Genomic DNA, 22091 nt, shown 5'->3' on the forward strand with positions numbered 1-22091 from the left:
CAATACTCCTTCTCTGCAGTGATATCACCCCTGTTTTTAAAGCAAAGATCTGTCATTTCAATTTAAAGCTGGCCTCCCTGCATATTTCCTACCAGCAAGGAAACCATCAATTCAGAAAGTTGTCTTTTCGGGACAGCTGTTTCAGTTATTCAAGCTGCCTTCCTCTCCTGGGCCTCAGCTGCTCATTCAGAAAACAATCCTGCTTTACCAGAACACGCTTCACCTCTTTGCTCAGCTTGCCCATCATGACCTGAAGTGCATCAGTCTCACATTCTGATCAGGGGAGGGTCAAAGACTTTTGCCAGACTGGGTTTTCCAGTCCACCGTGGGATACTCTACAAGAGGGATGGATGCCCATCCAAAACCAAACCACTCACTGAGCTCCTGGAGCTTTAGAGATGTGGTCTGAACTTCACCTTGTGCCTTGTTTGCAAGTCACTGGATCAAACTCACCTTCATGGTAACGGTGATGGTGCTGTTTACATTTGCTTTGTGCAGCCAGCCCTGCTTTATCACACCACCCTTCTGGGAGCATAGGGATGAGGAATCCTGAAAGACAAAAAATAAATATTAGATAAAGAGGAGGTCAGGTGAACTCTATCACACAGAAAATTCCCCCTGGACACAGGGATTTGTCCACCATGAAAAGCAATACCATTTTAACTCCAGCAACACTGTGAAATGAAGAATGTATTTGTAACAGGTACAGCTACATATACAGTGTTACCACAAAAAATTTCAGGGATATCTTTCCAATAAAGAGGAAAAAAAGGCTAGTTTGGATCATTTTTAAAAAAAGAAGGATTACATCTATGCTGAAAGGCACAGTAATTTTGCAATGAGGAAATGCATGTTGGTTCTTATGCAGTATTTCAAAAACCTGGGGAAGAAGGAAATTTTCAGAAAGGTCTTTGCCACTTTAGGAAGTTGCAAAATGCAGAACTCAGGACTTATTTTGTCATTTTCTTTTGTCATTCCTCCATTTTAAATTTAGGCAAAAACCATCAAACCCCAATAACTGAAATGAATTGGCTGGTTTCTCATTTATCAAAACAAAAAGTTTCAAGTGGCCCAACCAGGCTGCTCTTGGCACACCCAGATGGGGTTTCCATCTGCTCCTGTCCCGTGGTCCAAGAAAGGGGACTGGCTCTCCATCCATACCTAAACGTGACCTCCACTGGGGAGGGAAATAAGGGCACAGAGTGATGAAAAAAAACCTGTCCTGGGATTTCCAGGGAATCAACAGCAGAGGCAGCCCTGGCCTATCTAATGATGAGCCATGAAGGGACTGGTTTATATTGCCTGCTGCATCCCAAGGGGCAGGTTTTCACTCTTTTCACGTTGAACTTCCAAAGTAAATTCTCTGACACTTTATTTCCCTTGGTAAAACAACCTCTGATTTCTCCTTTATAATGCTTCATCTTTTTTCACCAAGAGATTTCTTCTGTTTGAATTTCCATTACACAATTCTAATGCAAATGCTCTGTCAGGAAACTGTAACAGAATCCTTTAGATATGACCATGCCAAAAGATATAAACGTCCAAACATCTGCCAAAGCACTTGGAATACTCTTCTACAACAAACCTCTGTAACTTCTCTTGTTTGAGTATTTAGGACACTGGCCAGAAGAAAAAAGGTCTCCAAATTTTGATAGCATATTCTTGTCCTTTTGCTTTTTCAGAAGCATGCTGATAACATAGTGCACAGCAATGCCTCCAGCCCAGATTAGATATTATTAAAGAGGGAACACCTCAACTTAATGATGTAAAGTAAACCGAGAACACAGCCAAAAAAAGGTTAAGGCCAAACTTGACAAAACATTTCCATTTATAAAGAAGCCATCCCAGTCCAGACCCGAGGTGTGCTGGGACATACACAGTGATTGTGAGAAATGTGCATGAAACAGCCCCTCCAAATCTCCACCTCTGCAACAAAGAAACTTCCTTTTTCCTCTGTAAGAATCTCAGCAGCAGCATCTTGGTGCCATGTGAACTTTAAACATCTGGGCTAAACCTTTCCCTCTGTAAACAAAAACTTCTTAATGTCACCATTGTGGATTAAGCTCCACGTGGTACATGAGACAGAAAAATGTCTGTCTATGTCCCTCATTTCTGTAGCAAACATGACACTGCACCATCCAAAATAACCATCAGGCCTGAGATGTCCCAATTGTCAGAGCCCTCAGATCACCCCCATGGAGGAGTTCCAGGGCTGCAAATCTTCCCTGCAACCAGCTGAGCACAAACATGTCAGCTTCCAGAGGAAGCAAATGCCTCACGACATTGGCAAAGTGGTACAGAGGACTGACACGTGAATATGCTGGGGAGAAGTGACTGATTAGGAATAGCAATGTCACGTGGAAAAGCACAAAACTTTTTAGAGGAGGACCCTGGTATTGCAGTGTCTTTGAAAAACAGATTTCCTACTTTTAGTTCTGGACATGAGGAGTAAGTGCTTGGCTTCCTGTTTTTCCTCTTATACTGAATGCTCTGTTTCAAATGAAAAAGCCATGAGAATTATGGCTAATCTTCCAGATAATTTAGGAGATCCTTGGCTCCAAGAAGTTATCTTGTCATACTTTGAAATAAATTACTGTCTTACTTTTGATCCCACCTTCACAGCACTAAGTATCTCACCAGAAACCATTCCTAGGAAATGAATTCTGCCTTCGCCTTGTGAAATCTGATTTTTAACAGATCTTAGGGTTGTATTTGCAAAAAAAAAGCTCCAAACTTCTCCTTACCTCATCCTTTTCGAAGTCTTCATCAATTTCAAACACATGGCTTGGAATCTTGTCTGGCCTAAAGGATTTGCTGAAATCACAACACATTTCCATGTTTAATGACTGGAACACAAGGGTCCTCTGAGCCAGCAGCTGATGCTGGCTCCAAAAGCAACAGCCAAACTGCAGACTATGGAGTGCAGAAGATTGATTTCAAGAGACCTACAGGCCCTTACAGCTGGGGAAAGCGAACTTCTGAGTGCATTTCATGGAAATTAAGCACAAGCAGTCTGTAATTAGCTTTCTCTTGTTAGTTGTCTGATTCTGCAGAGGTTTTGCTGACTTGCATTTATGCAACAAAGAGATACAGTAGGCCAATTTATCTTCCATCTTGCTAAAAAAGAAGCAAGATCAGACTGCAGATTATTCACAAATCTTAACACGATTTGATCAACTGTGTTACCCCCATCGCTGCTTCACATCCCCGTGAGACCATCAGCACTGAGCCACTTCAGCCAATTAGGAAGAAAGAGCATTTAACAAGCTGCCAGCACACGATCAGCCAGGACAGGGGTCCAGACATGCCCAGAGTGTGGGCAGTGAGAGCAGGGCAGGCGCCAACACGAAGAAAATAAGAATCCAGCAGAAATCCAAGATGTATGTGCCTGTCTGAGAAACCCAATTAGCTTTGGAGCTGGAATCACTGGCAGAGCCCAGCGTTTCCAAGCACGTAGCTTCCCAGCACTGCCAGCAATGCCATATCACTGGAGTGAAGTTGTCCAGCAACTTCTCTGTACCAAGAGTACAAGGAAAATCTGCTAGGCATGGGAACACCGTGTGTAGCACACAGGGAACATTAGCCCAGCGGGACAATGAGGCTCCTGATTTGGTCTGAGCAGACACTGCCAACACTGTTTACCCTGCCCTGAGTCTGGACCGCAGTCCATCCTCCTCCCAAGTGGAGGGGGTGTTTATACACTGGTGGATGGGACGTGAAGCAATGACCCACACTGACAATACTGTGGGCATCTCCCTGGCAGAGCTGAGTAACAAGGGCATGATAACACAAACCACCTCTGGCTCTCCAATCTTCAGAGGGACATAACTCTGGAAGAGGGGCTGCTTGTGCGACAGGCATCAGGAAAAGGGCAGACTGCTTCTGCTAAACCCTATCAAACCCCAGCCCTGTGACCACACATTAGTATTCCAAGGGAGCACGACACTTACCATGGCAACATCCGAAAGTCTCCGGAGTATTCCTCATACTTGTAGTTTACCACGTGCCAGTCAGAGCTGTAGGTTTTAATGCACTGAAAGGAAAACAATACAGCTCTTTGAAAGCTACATGAAGCAAAACAAAAGCAGGCACAAGTCTGAAGGGTTACACGCTGCTGGGTGAGGGAAGCGCAAGTGGAAAGGGTCTGAAAAAGGCTGCTCCGCTTGCTTTATGTTGCAATTCAGAATTTCATAAGGAACCTTTTCAGCACAGAGACAAAAATCACACAGCATCTGGTCTGCCACACAGCTACAGATTTTGTATTTACGTCGCTCCAAGGCTCTAAAAATGGAGTAATGATTTGGGAAGAGACTTTTTTCCAGAAAGCACTAATATTCTGCCCTCAGAAATGTAAGCATCAACTTCACATTTGGTTCCACTGCACTTGGGGGGAGCAGTCCAAGAGAGCAGCACTGTACAGAACGAACCTGCAGCACTTTGGATGCTCCAGGGAGGTTGTGCATCCCCCCCTGCCCTGCAGCACTCCTGCACCTTGCAGCTCAGGCAGGTGGTGCAAAGCCACACACCTTGTTTGTGAACAAAACCCACTGGAAAGACACACTGCACAAGAGATGCATGTGAGAACCCTCCCATGCAGCCACCCTGCCAGCAATCAGTGCTTCCCACAAAAGAAAAGTCAAGTGATCTGCAACCCTGCAGGTCAGGAGCTACAGCTGAGCATCTTGCCCAAGGGACAAAGTACCAAAGGCAGGTGTCACACAGACTTTGCCCCTACCTCTTTGACAAAGAGACTCTGAGCTTTCTTTAGAGCATCTTCTGGCACTGTCGACTGGACAGTCCTTCTCTGCCGGCCGATGACTGAGATCTGCACAAAAAAGGAGAAGATGTTGTCAGTGCAAACTGGATCTCCAGGGCTTGACACTTGCTTTAAATGAATGTGGTGGGCCTAAATCACCAGCGGGTCATTTTGGTTTTATGTGTCAGTTATGCAGCCAAAATTAACATGTGGTTAACGGTGGAAATTTTCCAAGGTACGCAGGACCGGAGACGAGTGAGCCTCAAACATGGGAAGCAGCCAGTGCAAACTCACAGATACATCTTCGATCGGAAATATCAGCAGGTCCCGGAGGGGATCACTGTAGATCTGAACTCTGCGTTGAAGGATCACGTTCTCATAGTCCAGGGGTTCCACCACTTTGGTTTTTTCCTGCAAGAAAAATAGGAGATGAGAAAAAAATTACATATATATAATATCTAAAATAACCAGTAACAAACATCTTGTGTTTAATTAGCCTGATGATTTCAAACTGTGTGACCACTGGAGTGTCTGTTACCTCAGCACTCGGACGCTCCTGTGCTGCAGGTAACCCCCCTGTGAGCATGTTTTGCAGGAGGGAAATGAGGGGTTAAGTTATTTGTGTCTGGTAATAAGCTATGGGAAGAAACAAAGCACTGTGCTGCTCTACTCTCAGCACACTCTCTAATTTCTTAATGGAGCAAGAAATCCTCCTGAACAGGCCACAGCTTTAACAGCTGCAAGATCCAGCATCTTAATGTTTGAGCAGCTCATCTGTACAGCTCAGAAGAAATATGGGCTCCTATGCTGGCTCTGCTCAGCTCAGAGCTGGTTTTGCTTGAGGAGGGGTGAGAGTTGTGCTCTCTCTGGAAATGTGCCGCAGGCAGGATGAGAGCAAGCCTGCTGCTACAACTGCCAGAGCAGGAATCTCACCCCATGCAAGGAAGAACAGCATCCCTCTGGAAAGACAGGAAAGCCCTCTCCATAAATTGCGCCTCAGACACAGTCAAAGGCTGGAAAAATCTGGAGCCTAGTATTGTTCTCACTCACATTTCTGGGAAGCAAGAGGAACCTCTCCAAAATCCCAGGAGTCACAAGTAAATCTACTAGGAGAGCTCCATTACATTTAATATTACACTAATTTTGTATGTGTTACAAGTCCAAAAAACGAAACTTAAAAAAATGAGAAAAGTTCAACTTCTGAAGTAGGCAAGTGCCATCTCAGCTGCCCAGACTAACTTCAGATTCCATGTGCAAGAGTCAGGCCCTCAGCATTGCACTGTGAAAAACCAAACATCACACCCAAAGCCAAACCATGACTCTGTATAGGAATGGTCACAAGAAAACAGGAAGCAAATTTTGACACATCAGCTTTGCCTTGTTTTGCATCTTGACCAAAATCCTGATGCCTGGCCCTGCCACAGACAGTGTTTATGAAACCCCTGCCAGCAGCACATGATGCCATGTGCCTCTGGAGATGACACCCTTGCAGAATGGCATGTTTGGGCTCTCCACCCTCGTAGGAGGAACACTGGATGCTTCCCCACGGGCAGCAAACTCTACCTGCCAGTTGAATGGCTCTGCTGGGATGAACTGTCCACACAGACCAGAGCTAAAGACAAGACCAATATGAGGTCTCTTGCTGATTCAGCACAATCTGCAGCCTAAGAAAATGAGCCCAAAATGAGGACAAAAGGCTCAGCATCGTCTAACACCACTGGGTAAACAGCCACACCACCAAGAGTACAAACAACTCAATATTTTCTGTGACGTGTGAGATAAGCCAAGAAATCAAGGTTGCTCTTCCAAAACTATTTCTAGCCAGAATAGTTTCCGTCCTGTGCCTTTGGCTCCTCAGGCTCTGGGATGAAGTAATGAATGACTTCAAGGCCTTTGCAGCAAACGGGACCCAGGGTTTTGCTATAATGACAACTGAGCATTTCCTGTGTTGAAGCGAAGCTGGTGCTGGGACTTTGGGGAGGCAGTTGTCATGTGAGAGGGTAATGGCCCCAGGCAGGAGCTATTTGGGGATAATCATATTTTAATCTTGTTTTAATCTTTTTCTGAAATGTTGCAGAAAATCTTTGTGTGGCGATATCTTCTCTTATACCAGCACCGTTAAAAAAAAAAAAATCAAAAAGTTGTAGAAAAAAAAATCTTTCCATTTTTGCCATATCTGGTACATGCTAAAAAGAGAATAAAAATCCAGGGTTTGCAGCAAACCTGAACAGTCCATTGGGCTGGAGTAGCAAAGGTTGCCTCTAGCTTTTCTCACCCAAAGGACCAGCCCCTCTGAGCAGAGGCTATTCCTCTGTCCCAGGTGCATGACTGGTGCTCTTAATAATTCCAAAAAGCAAAACTAAAATGAAAGCTTTTCCCCACAGCACTTCAGAAATGCAAGGCAGGTACCTTTCAAGCTGTGCTTCCCAGCACTGCATCCCAGCATCTCTCTGATGGGGGACAGCACAGAGCCTATGTGCAATTAAGGCCAGTTTTACTAATGTAAAGGATGCCTGAGCCCCATGCGAGCCTCTGGGCAGAGCAATTTCACCGAGCACCTGCTCTGTCCTGCTGCTGCTGTCATAGAATTATTAAGGTTAGGAAAGACCTCACTGAGTCCAACCATTAACCCAGCACTGCCAGGTCCACCACTAAACCATGTCCACAAGTGCCACATTACACATTTTTTGAAGGCTTCCAGGTATGGTGATTCCACCACTTCCCTGGGCAACCTGTTCCAATGCTGGACCACTCTTTCAGTGAAGAAATTTTTCCTAATATCAAATCTAAACATCCCCTGGCATAACTTAAGGCTGTTTCCTCTTGCCCTATTGTTTGTTACCTGGGAGAAGAGACCAACCAGACTAACCCTCACCTTCCACAGAGAAGCTTCTACTCTTGGTTGGGGAAATTGCACCTCCTGCCTCAGATAGTTTTGCATTCAGAATGGGTTTTTTCCATGCTACAGAAATCCAGCATGGATTAGCTTAGATACCTGAAACAAAGTTCCCTTTAGTTGTTCTCTGAAAATTTTGCTTCACTGCTTGCACAGACCTGAAAAGAACCTCACACGCCTCAGATTACCCATGAGAAAGACAAAGGTCTGTCGGCAGAGAGCCCATGGTCAGTGCCAGAGCACCCAGGGACTGCTGCCTGCTCCCTCAGCCATGGGGATTTGGGAATGGGGTGGCAAATGCTGCCAGCCACACTGCACACAGAGGGCTTCTTGCTCCTGCATCCAAGACCTGAGCTGCATGGGAATTTAATAAGAAAAGAAAAGGCCCATCTGAAAAATAGGAGTCTGAAAAACCCAACAGGTAGACAGAGAAAAGGAACTCATTTACTCTCAGTTAGTCTCTCATGCTCATTAAATGCTTAATTGAATTTGGTTAATCATCTGAAACACTGGTCTTAATGCAGGACAGCACAATGCCCTTCTGAAAGTTTGCCAAGCTTTGCAAATAATGTGAAATAACAGGACATCTATTTGAAAGTCTGGGGCCAGGCGTCCTCAAGGCTCGTTTTCCCTACAAGACCAGGCAGGACCCCATGGAGTCCACACACCCAGGGTGTATGGCTCTGCTGACCTCTCAAATGTACATCTCTTGCTGCTGATCACTGCAGCAATCCTGGCAAAACTCATCAGCATCAATGGGTTAAAGCAGTGCTATGACCCTGAGCACTCACATCAACTTCCCTCTCAACTGACTCCCCGCAGCAGCTGTAACAGTAAATAAGATTCCCTCTAAGAGCCTTCCACAGTGCTGTGGCTTTGGGTACTCTGAACTCAGGTCTTCTGATCACACAGTATTTTTAGTCCTTTTTTTATTTTGCAACATGGTCCTGGAACTAGGACTGTGTTTCTAAAGATGTTCTTTTTAAAAGTTGGAGCTTGAATAACATTTCTTTTCTAGCTTTGACACCAGCAAGACAAAGTCCTGGCTGCCATCCTCATGGGACTCAATGACAACTAAAGGATAAGGACTGAAAAGGATCCCACATCCTCACATGACAAGTTCCAAAACCCATACAGTACTGCCCACCACAGGTTCAAAAAAAGTCCTTAAAACTCACTACAGCCCTTCCAATCTTGTGAATTTAATAATACTGGAAAAATAGTGTTGTGCAGGCTGGTGCTGTGATCTGCATCCCACAAACCAGTGCTGGGCCCTGTGACACACAGCTCATAACCCAGGGAGCTCCAGGAGGGTTGTGCACTGTCACCCAGATGGGTTCTGCAGCACCCACAGGCAGGCATTTCTCCTTTGGAGCTGTTAGAAACACGGTCCCTAGAGCTCTCCTTCCCCAAGGTGTGCTGGTTCACACAGCAGCCCTCCATCACCTGCAGCTCAGTGTCACACACCCAGCACACCACCCAGTCTGTCACAGGACACAACAGGAACCACGGTAACGTCTCCAAAGCGAAGCCAAAAGATGCAGGTCAAGCTGTTTGTCAGCAAAGACGTTTCTCATGGAAGGATGTGGCCAGTGTCCTGCCTGCCATCGAGGAAACAAACTCCCCCATCCATCCTAAACTGTCCAGGATTGCCCAGCAGGCATGCTCCTGTCCCTGCAAACAGACCTGTGGAGTAAGGAGGGAGCCATCCCAAATATTTTTTTGCCCTTTGGCCCAGGGGGGCTGGAGATAATGCTTTAAATGCTGAAAATCAGATTTCAAAATAGTTTTCCTGAAGAGCTTGGTTGAAGCACACACCTCCCAACATCCCGGGCTCAGCCTGTGCTGCCACAACAGCAGATGGCACCCACCAAAGTCATTAAGAAAGCAGAGGAAAAACTATTACACTAAAGTAATTAGAGCCTTAGAAACCACAAAATCCTCCACGGGGGAAGCCAATATCGAAGTACAAAGAAAGGCTGCCAGTCCAGCAACAAAATCAATCCACTTCTGCAGGAGAAAACGTGCAGCGCTGTCAAAGGCATCCTGTGCTCTCTGGCACACACACAGCAGACATCCACCCAGGGCAGGCACTGTGATGCTCCTCAGGCTCCTCTGACCTCCTGTGGAACAGCAGCACAGGCTGGAGTGAGCTGCTCTCTCCTGTGGTTCCTGTGGATGCAGCACCCGAGCACACCCAGCAGCAGCTCCGGCTTAAAGCAGCACAGCCCACTGTGCTGGGATAAAAACCAAGGCCCATGGGAAATAACCTCACATAAAACATGAACATGATTTTAAACAAGGATAACAGGAGAGCAGTGCACCTTCCCACATAAGCCTCTTTAAAAAAAAAAAAAACACTGGTTTGAGCCCAACACACCAACATGGGGCCATGTGGAGCACATGGAAGAGGATCACCTGCTGTGCTGGAGACCCCTTCCATGCTGGGTCACAGGGCTGCACTCGGACAACAGCACAGGCAGAACAACAGCCTGTCTATTGGAGTATTGACTCCCCACCACAAGCAACTTGGCTGGCATTTTAACAGGAAATTCAATGAAATTACTTCAACAGAAACATGCCCACAAACACCAACGCAAGGCTCTGCCTTTGGCCAAGCATGAGCACAAAGAGCACAAGGGAAACCCCCAGTGAGGTCCTCCTTGTCCTCAGTGTCCTGCTTGTCCCACTGCCCTCTAACAGCCCGATCCCAAAAACCCTCTGGACAGAAACTACCAGAGAGAGAGAAAAGGAAAAGCTTAGCAAAGGGAATTACCCATTAACAAAGAGGGGGGAAACTTCAGAGGTCAGATTGAATTGTCACCTTTCTCTATCCATTTGCAAGGCCTATAAAATTCCTCATATTTGCTTTATAAACAAAGACTCATGATGACAGCTGGGGATGTTCATGTACTATAGGAAATAACATTTCTATTTTAAACTTTTAGTGCCTGAAAAACAGTAGCCACCTGTCTACTAATGTTCTGCATTTGAATACCATACAAACATGCCACTTTGTTATATGATTAATGTTTTTCTGAGGTCCTTTTCTCCCAGAATTACAACAGGTATAACCCAGGTGATGTGAACGTTCAGAGAGTGAGAGAAAGATGTTTTTTTCAAAACAACAGCCAAAGGAAAACTGTGAGAAAGCTTTTCTATTTTCAGTCCTTTCGGTCTGGCTCTCATTTAAAGCAATATCCAGAGAGGAAAATGGCAAACCCAGCTGGTTTGGCTCCGCTGTCACCAGTTTGATGGTCACTCTGCAATGACACAAGCCTTGTGGTGGCTGCCAGCACACGTTATCTGTTGCACAGCGGAAGCCCAGCCCAAGAGCTGCACCAGGCTCGACTTTCACTTCTCGTGGCACTAACGGCCAGCACAAACACACATACGGCCCTGCAACGCTTCCTCCTGCCTCCCACTGAAAACCTTGCGGGTTCGGCAGCGCCCGACACGTGGTGTTTTCTCACAGCCTCGGAAATGAAGCCCTACCCAATGTGTGCATCCACAGCTAGAGAGACAACTGAGATGAGTATTAACAGTGCTGGTTCTTTAGAGTAGCTGAAGAGAGAAAAGGAAATAGCACAGGCCACACGTACGCCTAAATGTACACATAAATACAGGTACGTGTATTGTCTCAGAGTGCATAACTCTTTTAGTGACCGAATTTTAGCAACCATTCTACAGCCTATTTGCTGCCTCACCTGTTGCAAACCTGTAGTGCAATCACATGGAAAGCCAGGCAAAGCCCATATTTAAAAACAAATCTCAAAGGGCCAAGTAGGTGAAAAACAACAGAAAACAAGAGGAAAAGTCAATATGGGGAATTAAAAGCTAAAGAGGGCGGGGAAATGGAAGCATACAACTACCCTTTGGACACACAACACCCTTTGGTCACATCACCTCTGAGACAGGAAACAGCCCTGGGCAGAGGGACCAGTTCCCACTGCACTGTGCAATCTGGAGATGTGAGGATACCTCAAAAACAGGAGAGAGAACACCCTATCTTCTTATTTTGCTCATGAAACCTTACAGCACATGGGAGAATTTAAGTGATGCCTGGGAACTGAGCAAATTCACTTGGCAAACTGTATGGGTATATGGAATTGAACAACTCCTATCAATAGAAAAGCTCTTCCACAGCCAGGGATTTAGAGATCAGGTCAGGGCAAACTCAAATTGTGTGGTCTTTAAGAGCTTTCTTTTTTTTTTAATATCACATTTGTGACTGTTCACTTCTTCTGCCTCTAGTTCCTGCACTGCCATCTGATCCTATTTACACAACTATCACTCAAGCTTGCAGGAAGGCTATGAAGCTTCATTTACAAAACCTGAGACTCACACATAACTCATCATTCCAGGATCCTGGGCATAAGAAAGAACAACAAAAAGTGGCAAAACCCAGGTTTGGCCATCCAGCGCCTGGAACCACCATAACCCTCTGCAAAGCCAGAATAAAGTCTGTGCCCCAAAAACTTCGCATTCAAACGCACAGGAGAAAGGGAGGAGATGGAAACAGACATCGGGGAGGAAGGGCAAGCAGGGAGACAGTGTGAGTCAGCACATATGGCAGCAGTCGCAACACGACGCAGCCCTGCTGCTGCCAAGAGGTTTGTGGGCTTCTCAGCAAAACTACATTTTGGGAAGAAATCAGCAAGGAGGCAATGAGGCAGCTCTCAGCAGGTGATGGGGAGTTTGTGTCCATGAGCCTGCTGCAAACCCAGCACACGGCTGGATGTAGCAGATGCGCAGAGATGGGATACGGCAAAGCCACAAGGATGAAAAATAGTTGATAAAGCTGGTGCAAGCGGGTCAAAATAAATTTTACACTGGTCAGAGGGAAGGAAGTTTAAAAAAACAAGAGGAATGTCCAGGCAGGATGCCTGGCTGTGCTGAAGACACCAAAACGCTGAGAGACCACAGGGGAAACATCCGCACCTGGGACAGGGAAGAGGGACGGGCTGTAAGGTGGGCACGCAAACACACAGAGCATCTTGTGAAATGGCAAGAGAGGGAAACCAAACCAGGAAGAGGAAGAGCAGAGGAAGCAGGGAGAAAGAAGGATGTCAGGAGTTGGTCCAAGGTGGTACAGGGCTGGGTGGGATGGGGAATGTGGGTTTTTCTCACCTGAGGATGAAGCTGTGCAGGGGCCACGTCATGGGAAGCAAGACTTGTGTGAAGGCTGGGGCTGTGTAGCTGGGAGAGGCAGGAGACGAAGTCAGGGAGACCGAGAGGGGATGGTGGAGAAGGTGTGTGCTGCAGACAGGAGAGGAGCCCCATGGGCAATAAGGAAGGGAAGAGGTGAGGAGAAGGGGCCTGACAGGGAGTGATCAGATGCCACCACAGCTCAGAGCAATGCTCTGCACAGCCCTCCGTGGACAGCAGGTGAGCAGCCTCTGAAACGGCTCCTGACAGCTCTGATGTGCCACTGCCAGGGCCCCAGCTGCCCCACAGGCACTCCTGCTGCAGGGCAGCCTGTGCTGCACCCACTCCCTGCTCACTCCGGTCCTGCGTCCCAGAGCGAAGTCGGCAGAACTGACTTGCAAGGATGCTCAAAGCACATGGATGCACGTGGATGTTTTGGGACCCTGAGCAGCAAGAGGAAAGCAGGACACAGACTTGCACAGGCTGGACCAACAGACAGGAGCAGATTAGTGGCATGCCAGGCCTCCAAGGGCTCTCCCCACCCTGCAGCAAACAGACCCTCCCTCAGGCAGTGTGGGCTGCCCAGCAGTTGTTAGGTGATGCCTTCAGTGGGGTACCTGAGCACCTCCTTCTTTCCTTGCAGTACTCATCCTGCCCTGGAAAAAAATGCTTCACCAGCTGTGGCCCAGGAAAGCAGACTCTCCCTTGCCTGGTCTTTAGCACCCCCAGAGCAAACTTCAGGGCTCAGTTTGTCTCTTTTACACACAGAAATGGGTACATGTGGCAGAGGAACCCCAGCAGCTGGACAGCAGGAGACACAGCTGCAAGTGCATAATTTCCAAGGGTCTCATGAGACAGGGATCTGAGTCCCCATGCTCCCATCTCCATATAGGAGTTATGTGCCAGTCTGTGCCACACTCCAGCTCTAAATGCAGTGCCAGCAGCACAAGGCTGCTGTACCCCACTCTTTCCCTGCTCTGTATTATATGGAGATAGGCTGTGTCTAACAGGAGCTCTCAGAGAAATAAAAAGCCATGTGGCAGGGAAGGGGAGGATGGGTGCACAGTCCTGGCACCCTGCAAGAAAACACTTGCAGTGGAAATGACTCACTCTTTCCATCTGAAAGCATGGAGCAAAAGCCAGCCCCCTCTCCTGTGCTTCCCTCCACCCAGCTCAAGTTCTGCGCAAACCAACCTACACCTCTCCCCTCCTGCACTGATGGTCCTGGGAGGCAACAGAACCTCATTTCAGCTCTGCAAATGGCAGACTGGGTTCTGGCAAGCTGGATGTCTCCTTTTGCAATGTAATGCCCAATTCTCTAGTGGCAAAGTGCCTGCAGTTATCAGCACTGTCTCCGAGAGTGGTGCAGCATCGGTGTGAGACACCAGCTTGGAGAGGGCTTGAATGAACAGTCAAAAAGGTGATGTCAGTGTAGACAGGCAAACATTTACTTGTCCTTATTAGGCCTATCAAATAAAACAAATTCAGCCCTTGAAGTGTCTTCAGATTGGCTAAGAAAATTACAGGAAGTCAGGATAATCAACATATGACTTTTCATTTCCCTTCCACTTACTCAGAATTGGACTCCACACTTCACAGCCTTTAGCAGATCCCATTTTGAAGCTGAGTTCTGCAGCCACAAGGGCCAAGAACTCTGTTTTTTTCCTGAAAGCTTGAGATTCTTGCATAATCACTTAAGCAAAGGAAACAGAAAACAGCTGCATTGCAATGAAGCAGTGAGAGTTCACAGCCCAACTGAGAGTGGCTAGAAGGCAGTGCTGCCACTCCAGCCCACCAGCACTTCACCTTCACACATCACCTCTGAAAAATGGTGCCTTGAACAAGTGCAGAGTCAGCAGAAAAGCACTGCTGGAGGCGAGTGGCAGCTGGGGCCAGGCCCACCTCTGGCATGAGCACACATTTGAGGTGATCCAGCACTGTTCTTGCACAGAGCAGCGGTTTAGGACAAGCATCTGAGATGGCTTTCAGTACCCTATACCCCTGTGCTTGACCTTCCTCAGGACCTCTGAGTGCTTCTGTGTGACACACACCAGTGTCAGCTCAGTACAGACTCCGACAGTGTCTCCAGTCCCCAGGCACAGTGCCTGAAGTCCTGTCAGTCCCTGTCTGCACAGGTACATCCTGGCACACATCCAGCCCTTCTCCTCGAGGAGCAGAGGGAGGGATCAGAGCAGCTCCACGTCAGCCAAACTGCACCTGCATCCAGCTGAGCATCTGCCGCAGAGCATGAGATGTGAAAACACGTCACAACTTTGATTCTCTCCTCCAAAAATAATAGTGTTGATAAAAACTGGCAAAAGGCTACTGGTTTCTGTGGGACAGCTGAAGTTCTGCCAGATAGGACTCCTCAAAACATTCTGTAAGCACAGGCATGCTAAAAAAGGAAAAGAGTAATTACAACGACAACAATACATGTTATTTATTTAAATTCTTAACTGGAACATCCCAAAGTGCTTTTCAGATGTCACTTGTATTTCATCATTTATTTATGTAGTATCAGTTTTATATTTAGCATCCAGTTCCAGAATAGCCAGCTTCAGAACATCTTAAAGCAATTAATGGCACATAAGCAGAACCCCTCCCTTTCCTGTCTGTCTTAAACTCTTGTTTTTCACTAAGAAACCACTTGCACACGGGGCCAAGCCAACTGCGCAGCTGCTGCCCGAAGGCGAGGAGGCAGAACACTCCTCACCGAGCTGGGACGGGGTGAAGAGACTTGTTCAAGCCCACAGAGCAACACTGGGGAAAAACGGAGCAGAAAGTCACAAGATAGTTTTGGGTTGCCTCAGCAACACAGCAAACACCCCAGCAGTGCAGTCAAAGCCAAAGATCTCAGTGGTGGTTTAAGCAGCTCAGGAAGTTGTTTGTCTCAGCCTCATCTATGCTCCATTTTCTGGTTGCAGGAATTGGACACAGGTGCAAACAGCTGCAGCAGCTGCAGAGTTAAACTCTGTTATCCCCAGCAAATGCAGGAGGGGCTGTGGATGGGCTCTGCAAGGGACAGACTACGAGGCTTTGACCCACCCATAGACAAAATGCTGCCGTCAACAGAAACACCTTGAAGTTTCCCCGAATACAGACATCCATACAAGTTCCAGCATTATGCTACAGGACAAGGGTGTGCTTAGGGCTCCCCAGGCACAGAGGGAAAGGCAGAATTGAGAAGAAAACCTGGCTGAGTCCAGCACAACTTTCTTGGAGCCCCAAACTGCCATGGAAAGTGGTTGTCTGTTGGCAGCTGGGTTTGCCTCCCTGAACACCAGCTTTGCGGGCATTCAGCCCACCTCAGCCAGTGCCATCGTCTGCCTCCAAGAGATGGAGACTTCCTTTTCCTCTCCCAAGCATCTCTCTTCCACCTGCTCCTATCACAAACCGAGCTCCTGTCAAGCCTTATGTCTCTGTGCCCCTCCATCCCTTTCTGGCTGGCATAACGCTTCCCTCGAGTCCCTGCTCCAGCTACCCCCATGTCCCCAAGGACTGAGCCACAGAGCCAAGGGTTTGGCAGGCTGACAGAGCCCTGCAGACATGGAGTCAGCTTCCATCCTGAGCTGTGGCTTCCTCCAGACCTCTGGGAGATGTGCCCCGCTCCGCACACAGACGCTGCCGTTCAGCCCACATCCCATGGTCCTGACTGCTGCCAAAATAGGTCCATGTATGGCTGTTACGGAGCAATGTCCGGCACTCTGACATCACCAGGTCCTAATACTGCACAGGGGAGATTCCTCCAGCTGCACCCATGCAGTGTCCTCACTGTGGGGACAGAGGGACCAGGCTGCAGAGGGGATGTCACACAGCCTGGAGCCAGGAGCAGGATGAGGGAGTGGGGAGCACTGCGGACCAAAACACACAGGGTCTCCTTCCAGACGCAACCACTCCCCAGGAACAGCCCTGTGACAGGGGATATTAATAGGGAGAGAAGAAACTGCATTTCAGCAAGAAAGGAGAGAGGGGTGAGAAAGGGGTCAGGAACAAGCAGCCCTGACCCCATTAGAGAAGCAGCAGGAGGCAGGGAAAAACTGTAAAGATAAGTGAGGGCTGTGCTGAAGGAAAGAGGAGACAGCAAAGGGAGAGCTTTGATTTGTACTTTTTAAGGAAATAAAAGAGATGGAAAGAGTTGGTGGCAGGGAAACATATTCCAGCATTTTTAAGATGACAGCAATGGTCAGAAAGGTATATGAAACTACTCTTTTCTTCCTTGGACAAAGCAGGAGTGAGGAGGCCAATTAACTGGGGATGATGAAGCACACGTGTGCCCCATGCCTGGCTGCTGTTCAGCTGCTGTGTGTGACTGTGACTTGCATTCTCAGGCCATAGAAATGTCAAGAGCTTTGTGCAATTCTGCACCATTAGATATAATAAATCAGCATGCAAAGGGCTAAGTGAAATGATGAAAGAGCCACCCAGCTGCATATAGAAAAGGACACTACACCACACACTACAGCAGGTAGTCCTGGTTCAAATGCTCGTGGTCCTGGGGGAGATATCTGCAAATATCTCCAGATAACAGAAGAGGCTGAAACAAAGCCCAGGAGCCATCCCTCTCACTGGATTCTGAGTGCACCAAATCCCCACTGCATTGCTGGCATTAGCTGCAGGCACCACCAACCACCATCTGTTCCAGGCGTTTCACTGCACTGATGGTGGTGGGTTGGGGCAGATGCTGTCAATGCAGGGACACCTGCATTTTCATGATACTGTCCTTGGCACGCAACAAACCACTCTCAGCCTTGCCCAGCAAAAGCTAAAACCCCAGCTAACAAAATGTGATAAGAGGTACACACACATAAGGCCTGGGTGCTTTGTTCTCTTCCTAATGCTTTTCCTATAATGGGTAGGAGGACACACACATTTAAATGATGCCTTAGGAAGGATAAGATTTAGAGCCCATCAAAAGCTTGTCATTGACTCCAAACACCTCAAGAAATGGACACATTGACTGCAGCTCATCCTATGGCAGCCATTCCTCAGCACACATTCATGGGGGAGCAAGGGATTGCCCCATCTCTTCTGGACTGGGTATCAGTAGGAGATATGCCAGAGATTTGGCCACAAATAGCTGCAGAGGTCACTTGGAGTCTTGCTCTTCTCCATCAACCCAAGCCCTTCATCCACTCCACAAGTGGTGTGTGCTCAGGCAGGAGCAAACCCGGCCACTTCCCTGGCAGGAATTGCCCAGGGCCGTGCCACGGCACTCAGCCAGCACTGGGCTAAATCCAGCCCCTTACAGCACACCAGCCCCAAGTCAGGAAAGCATGTGATTAATTTCAAGAATGCGTTTAAGTGTTTTCTTGAATAAGCCCCTGTGAACAACATTCTCTCCACAAACGCTTCCACAGAAGCCACCCCAGCGAGCTGTGGTGGCCGGCTCTGGAGGCACCCGGCCATAGTAGGCAGATCCTGCCCTGGCTGAACCAACTGCAAAGCTCCCACCCACTTACACAGGGGCAGAGTTTCCTCCCATGCCTCATATATGTCTCTTTTTCTATGTAAATTGTGCAAACACAGCATGTTGACAACCCCCGGGGAGAACATGCACGTATTCCGTATTCTGTGTCTCTCTTGAGCTCCAAGATCACTACAAACGCTGCATATAAAAAGGCTTCACATTGATCAAAGTGAATTTAGCTTATTAAAAGAAGGCTGTATGCAGAAAACTGATTTCCTCGGCATGAGCATAAATTGAGACACTAATAATATAGTTTAAGCTGAAAAAAAAAAAAACACAGAAAGAACAAAATGCCTTTTTGCCTCCAGTCAAAACCTTCTCAGTATCACTATTAAGGTGCTTTTTATCTCCTTTTTGTAACTGACTGAAACTGAGCCACCCCTGTGAGCCCAGCCCAGCCAGGATCAAACAAAACCCATCTCCTCCTGGCATGCTGCCCACTGTCTCACGGTGAGGTTTCAGGAAGCACATCCCACAGCACCACATAACACAGAGAGCAGACACCCGCTTTGGATACCTCTGGATGGCAGGGATCGATGCAGTTGTTTGCAAGCAGAGGTTCTCCCACACTGCAAGTTCTGGGAGTTCCTGTGCTGCCAGAGGTGTGGCCCAGAGCTGAGTGTGCCTGGGTGCCACCAATCTGTGCCCTGGGGTGCCTGGAGATGCTCCACTGGGCTGGCTGACACTCAGTGTGGGCAAATCCTTTGCAGCTGCTCCTTCTCAGATAAGATGCTCTGGCTCTGCACCCTTTGTAAATCTCTGTGGCAAAGCAGTAAATGCATCTTTAGTTAATCTGTATAGAAATGATCTAAAGAAAATCAGAGTAATTGTGCGAGACTTAAAATTGCCACCAGATGAGTAGGTTTGGCAGCACTGTGGGAAAATGCATCATCTGGGTTTTGTCAAGTGCTTGCTGCTCTGATCTCGTGTCTCCCACACATTTTATTTCTCTGTCACGACACAGAGAATGACACCTCTGGAAAATGTGCAATTGGCTTGAGACACAGCTCCCTCCTTGCAGGGGCTGAGCCACTGCTGAACACCACCCCCAAAGAGAGAGGGGAGGCACAGGGAGACCTTGTCTCAGTTTTGGCCTTACCTCCACACAGAAGCAAGTGATCTGGATTCTAAGGCAGAGAGAAGAGCCTTTGCTATTGCCCTGTCAGTGCCACAAGACTCGAGATCTCATTCACACATGTGTGCTCTTAAACAGCTCAACTCTACAATGCCCCACTGCATTTCATGGAGTGAAGGAGAGATGCACAGGCACCTCCATCAGAACGAGGACCACACACCCGAGCACACATGTGCATCCTGCTGGCAAATGTCTGGCCTCTGACTGCCCAGGTCCCACATCAGCCAGGGACTCGGAGCAGGGTTCTCCTGCCCTGCTGCTCAACTTTCCCATTATTACTCAGCAACATCCTCAGTGTGGAGAGCATGGGAGGAGGGAGATTGCACTGAAAGTCTGAGCCAAAATCACCCATGTCCCTCCACTGCCAAAGGTCCCTGACTGCTCTCCTTGAGCTCTAGTCCAGGTTCCTCTTCCAGGTATCATCAGCACTTCAGCTCTGAAGTTGCACTTCTAACACAGTATTGTACTGTTGGTGCCCCAGAGTTTGAGTTGCAAGTAATCTCTTGGTTAAGAATGGTTAAAGTTAGCACAATTGGGCTTTGACTGCTCCATTCTTTAACCTAATCTTAAAATTTTCCTTTATCTTTTAGCCTGTCATTTATCCCACCTGCCAACTAATGCTTTCGCTAAATTTGTTTGTTTAAACAGTGACCTTGTTTGTCAATTAGTCTGCCAAAACTCCATCCCCAGTTGTAATCAGTAGCGCACATCAGGGAGCATTCAAAGCTGAAATTGATACAATCTGCCCTGCAGCTTTGTGAAGAAAAGCGCACAGAGAGAGCCCGGGTTCCCACACACCCCGGCTGCCTGCGGCACCCCAGGCACTCCCGATGCTGCTCTGCAGGGCTGTGCCTGCTTTCAAGGGATTCCCACTGAACTCTTTCTTCCAAGCCCAGACCTCCACTACACAGCCTGTCTGTGAACCTGATGCAAGGCCAGAATGACAGCCAGGACCCTGGAAACAGCAGCAGAGTAAGAGGGAACAGGAGCCCCAAGTGAACTGCACTTCATTCCCCATCCTTCCCACAGGACCTAAAGTGCCTCCCAGCTCCCCAGCACAGCTTGTGCTCACTTTCACTACGACAGCTCCAGGTTACAGCTCCGTTTAGACCATGGCAAGTACAGCTCTGACTGCATCCTAGCAGCTGGTCCAAAGGGCAACGGGTGGACACACGTACTCCAGGACACCTTGGAAAGGGACAACCTCCCCTCGCTGCTGATGTCCAGTCACCACCACAGCCAACGCTTCCCTTGCACAAGCACAAAGGAGCAAAGCCCTGCCAAACTCCCACCAGCTTCAGTCCAGCTCTGCAAACCAAAGAAAAGCATAAACTGCACTAGAGAGTCATAAATGGAAAACCAGGAACAGAAATAAGATGACATGGGCTTCACTGCATGTGCAGGGCAGCACTTCTGGAAATGCAGTGTAGCAGACTGGCTCAGGCTGGCTGTGCAGGAGCACGGCACTCCTGGCTGGAGATGCATCTCCTTTAATGCACAAACTGTGGCTCTGTACAGACTGACCACTTCCATGATGTTAAAAGCTTTCTTCACTGAGATGTTTTCATTTATGAGTATTTCATTCACTGACTACAAATGTCTTCTTACTCCAGACAGTTCCTTGTCTCAAGGAGTACCCTGAATGCCCAAAATGTTGAGCTCAACCAACACACTGAAAGAGCCCTGTAATGCTCACTCCTCCTGTGGATGAAGGTGTGTGCTCTGGTACCTGCAGCATTAGCTCTGCTCCTCATTCCTTCATCTCTTCCATGCTCACCACCACAGATACCCATGCTTTCAGCTAGATTGCCTCAAGGCAAGCAGACAGACAAGGCACCTGACAGGATCACAGAGGGACAGGCAGGGTGTCCCCCAGGGCCTCAAGAGCATTAAACTACTCACACGCTTTTATTGACTTTTTATTGACCTGCTGTGTCCAGGCTGCAGGAAGGGGATGGGATCCCGCCAGGCAGTCTCTAGTGCAACTCCAATCTGCTTCAGAAAGTCCCAGCTCATGGGACACACAGCACCACATGGTGCCAGACTGCTCCATCCAGTTACCAAGCACCAGCCCCTGCTCCCCACATATCCATGGACCACTGGTGAGCTCAGCACTGCCTCAGGGTGAGGCACAGCTGGGACCACAGCCTGCTGGCACGCTCCTGATGCTGGGCCCTGCGATCTCCCCCACACTGCCCATGGCAAGGAGGGGGCAGATGGGTAGGGGATGTGCACCATCAGCACCAAGACTGAGCCTCACCTTGGGAGCAGGATCAGAAACGACAACCTCTCAGTCTCCACCACTCCCCACCATCATTTCCCAGGATCCTCTCTACACCCTGCAAACAGCCAGCACACCGATGTATAGACATCCCTTCCCCACAGGACAATGCACTAACAGAAGGAGAGGAACCATTTTTTTCTTGGAATAACCTGAAAAGCACGAACCTTATCCTTAATTACCGAGGGTGGCAAAAATGCCATCTGACACAGTCCTATAAGCTTGTGCCACCTTCTTCCCCACTCCTTGATCACTGCAGTGTCTTACGGCCCTTCCCAGTGATGCAGAAGTGCTGGGATTTATCCACTGCTATTGAACTGCCAAAAGCAGGAAAATCTGCCAAGACCCAGGGATCAGAGACACCTGCCCTCATCCTCCTCTGGCGCTTGGCTGCCAACACACCAGGCA

At 48.1% G+C, this 22091-nt stretch overlaps 1 protein-coding gene across 7 annotated transcripts in view; it reads right to left on the minus strand.

Moving 5' to 3' along the window:
* Window positions 1-22091, minus strand: part of DOCK11 (dedicator of cytokinesis 11) — a 78708-nt gene that overhangs the window by 54997 nt on the left and 1620 nt on the right. For all 7 annotated transcript variants that reach the window (XM_027899033.1, XM_027898989.1, XM_027899023.1 and 4 more), the window contains exons 2-6: window positions 5051-5167; window positions 4736-4825; window positions 3951-4033; window positions 2745-2814; window positions 454-549 (exon numbers count right to left, since the gene is read on the minus strand). In XM_027899033.1, the coding sequence (XP_027754834.1) occupies window positions 454-549; window positions 2745-2814; window positions 3951-4033; window positions 4736-4825; window positions 5051-5167 (456 nt within the window). The remainder of the gene's footprint in view (window positions 1-453; window positions 550-2744; window positions 2815-3950; window positions 4034-4735; window positions 4826-5050; window positions 5168-22091) is intronic.

Source organism: Empidonax traillii, unplaced genomic scaffold, assembly GCF_003031625.1.
Source record: "Empidonax traillii isolate 1590-97213 ecotype Southwest subspecies unplaced genomic scaffold, ASM303162v1 scaffold20:size5563877, whole genome shotgun sequence".
NCBI classification, from domain to species: domain Eukaryota; kingdom Metazoa; phylum Chordata; class Aves; order Passeriformes; family Tyrannidae; genus Empidonax; species Empidonax traillii.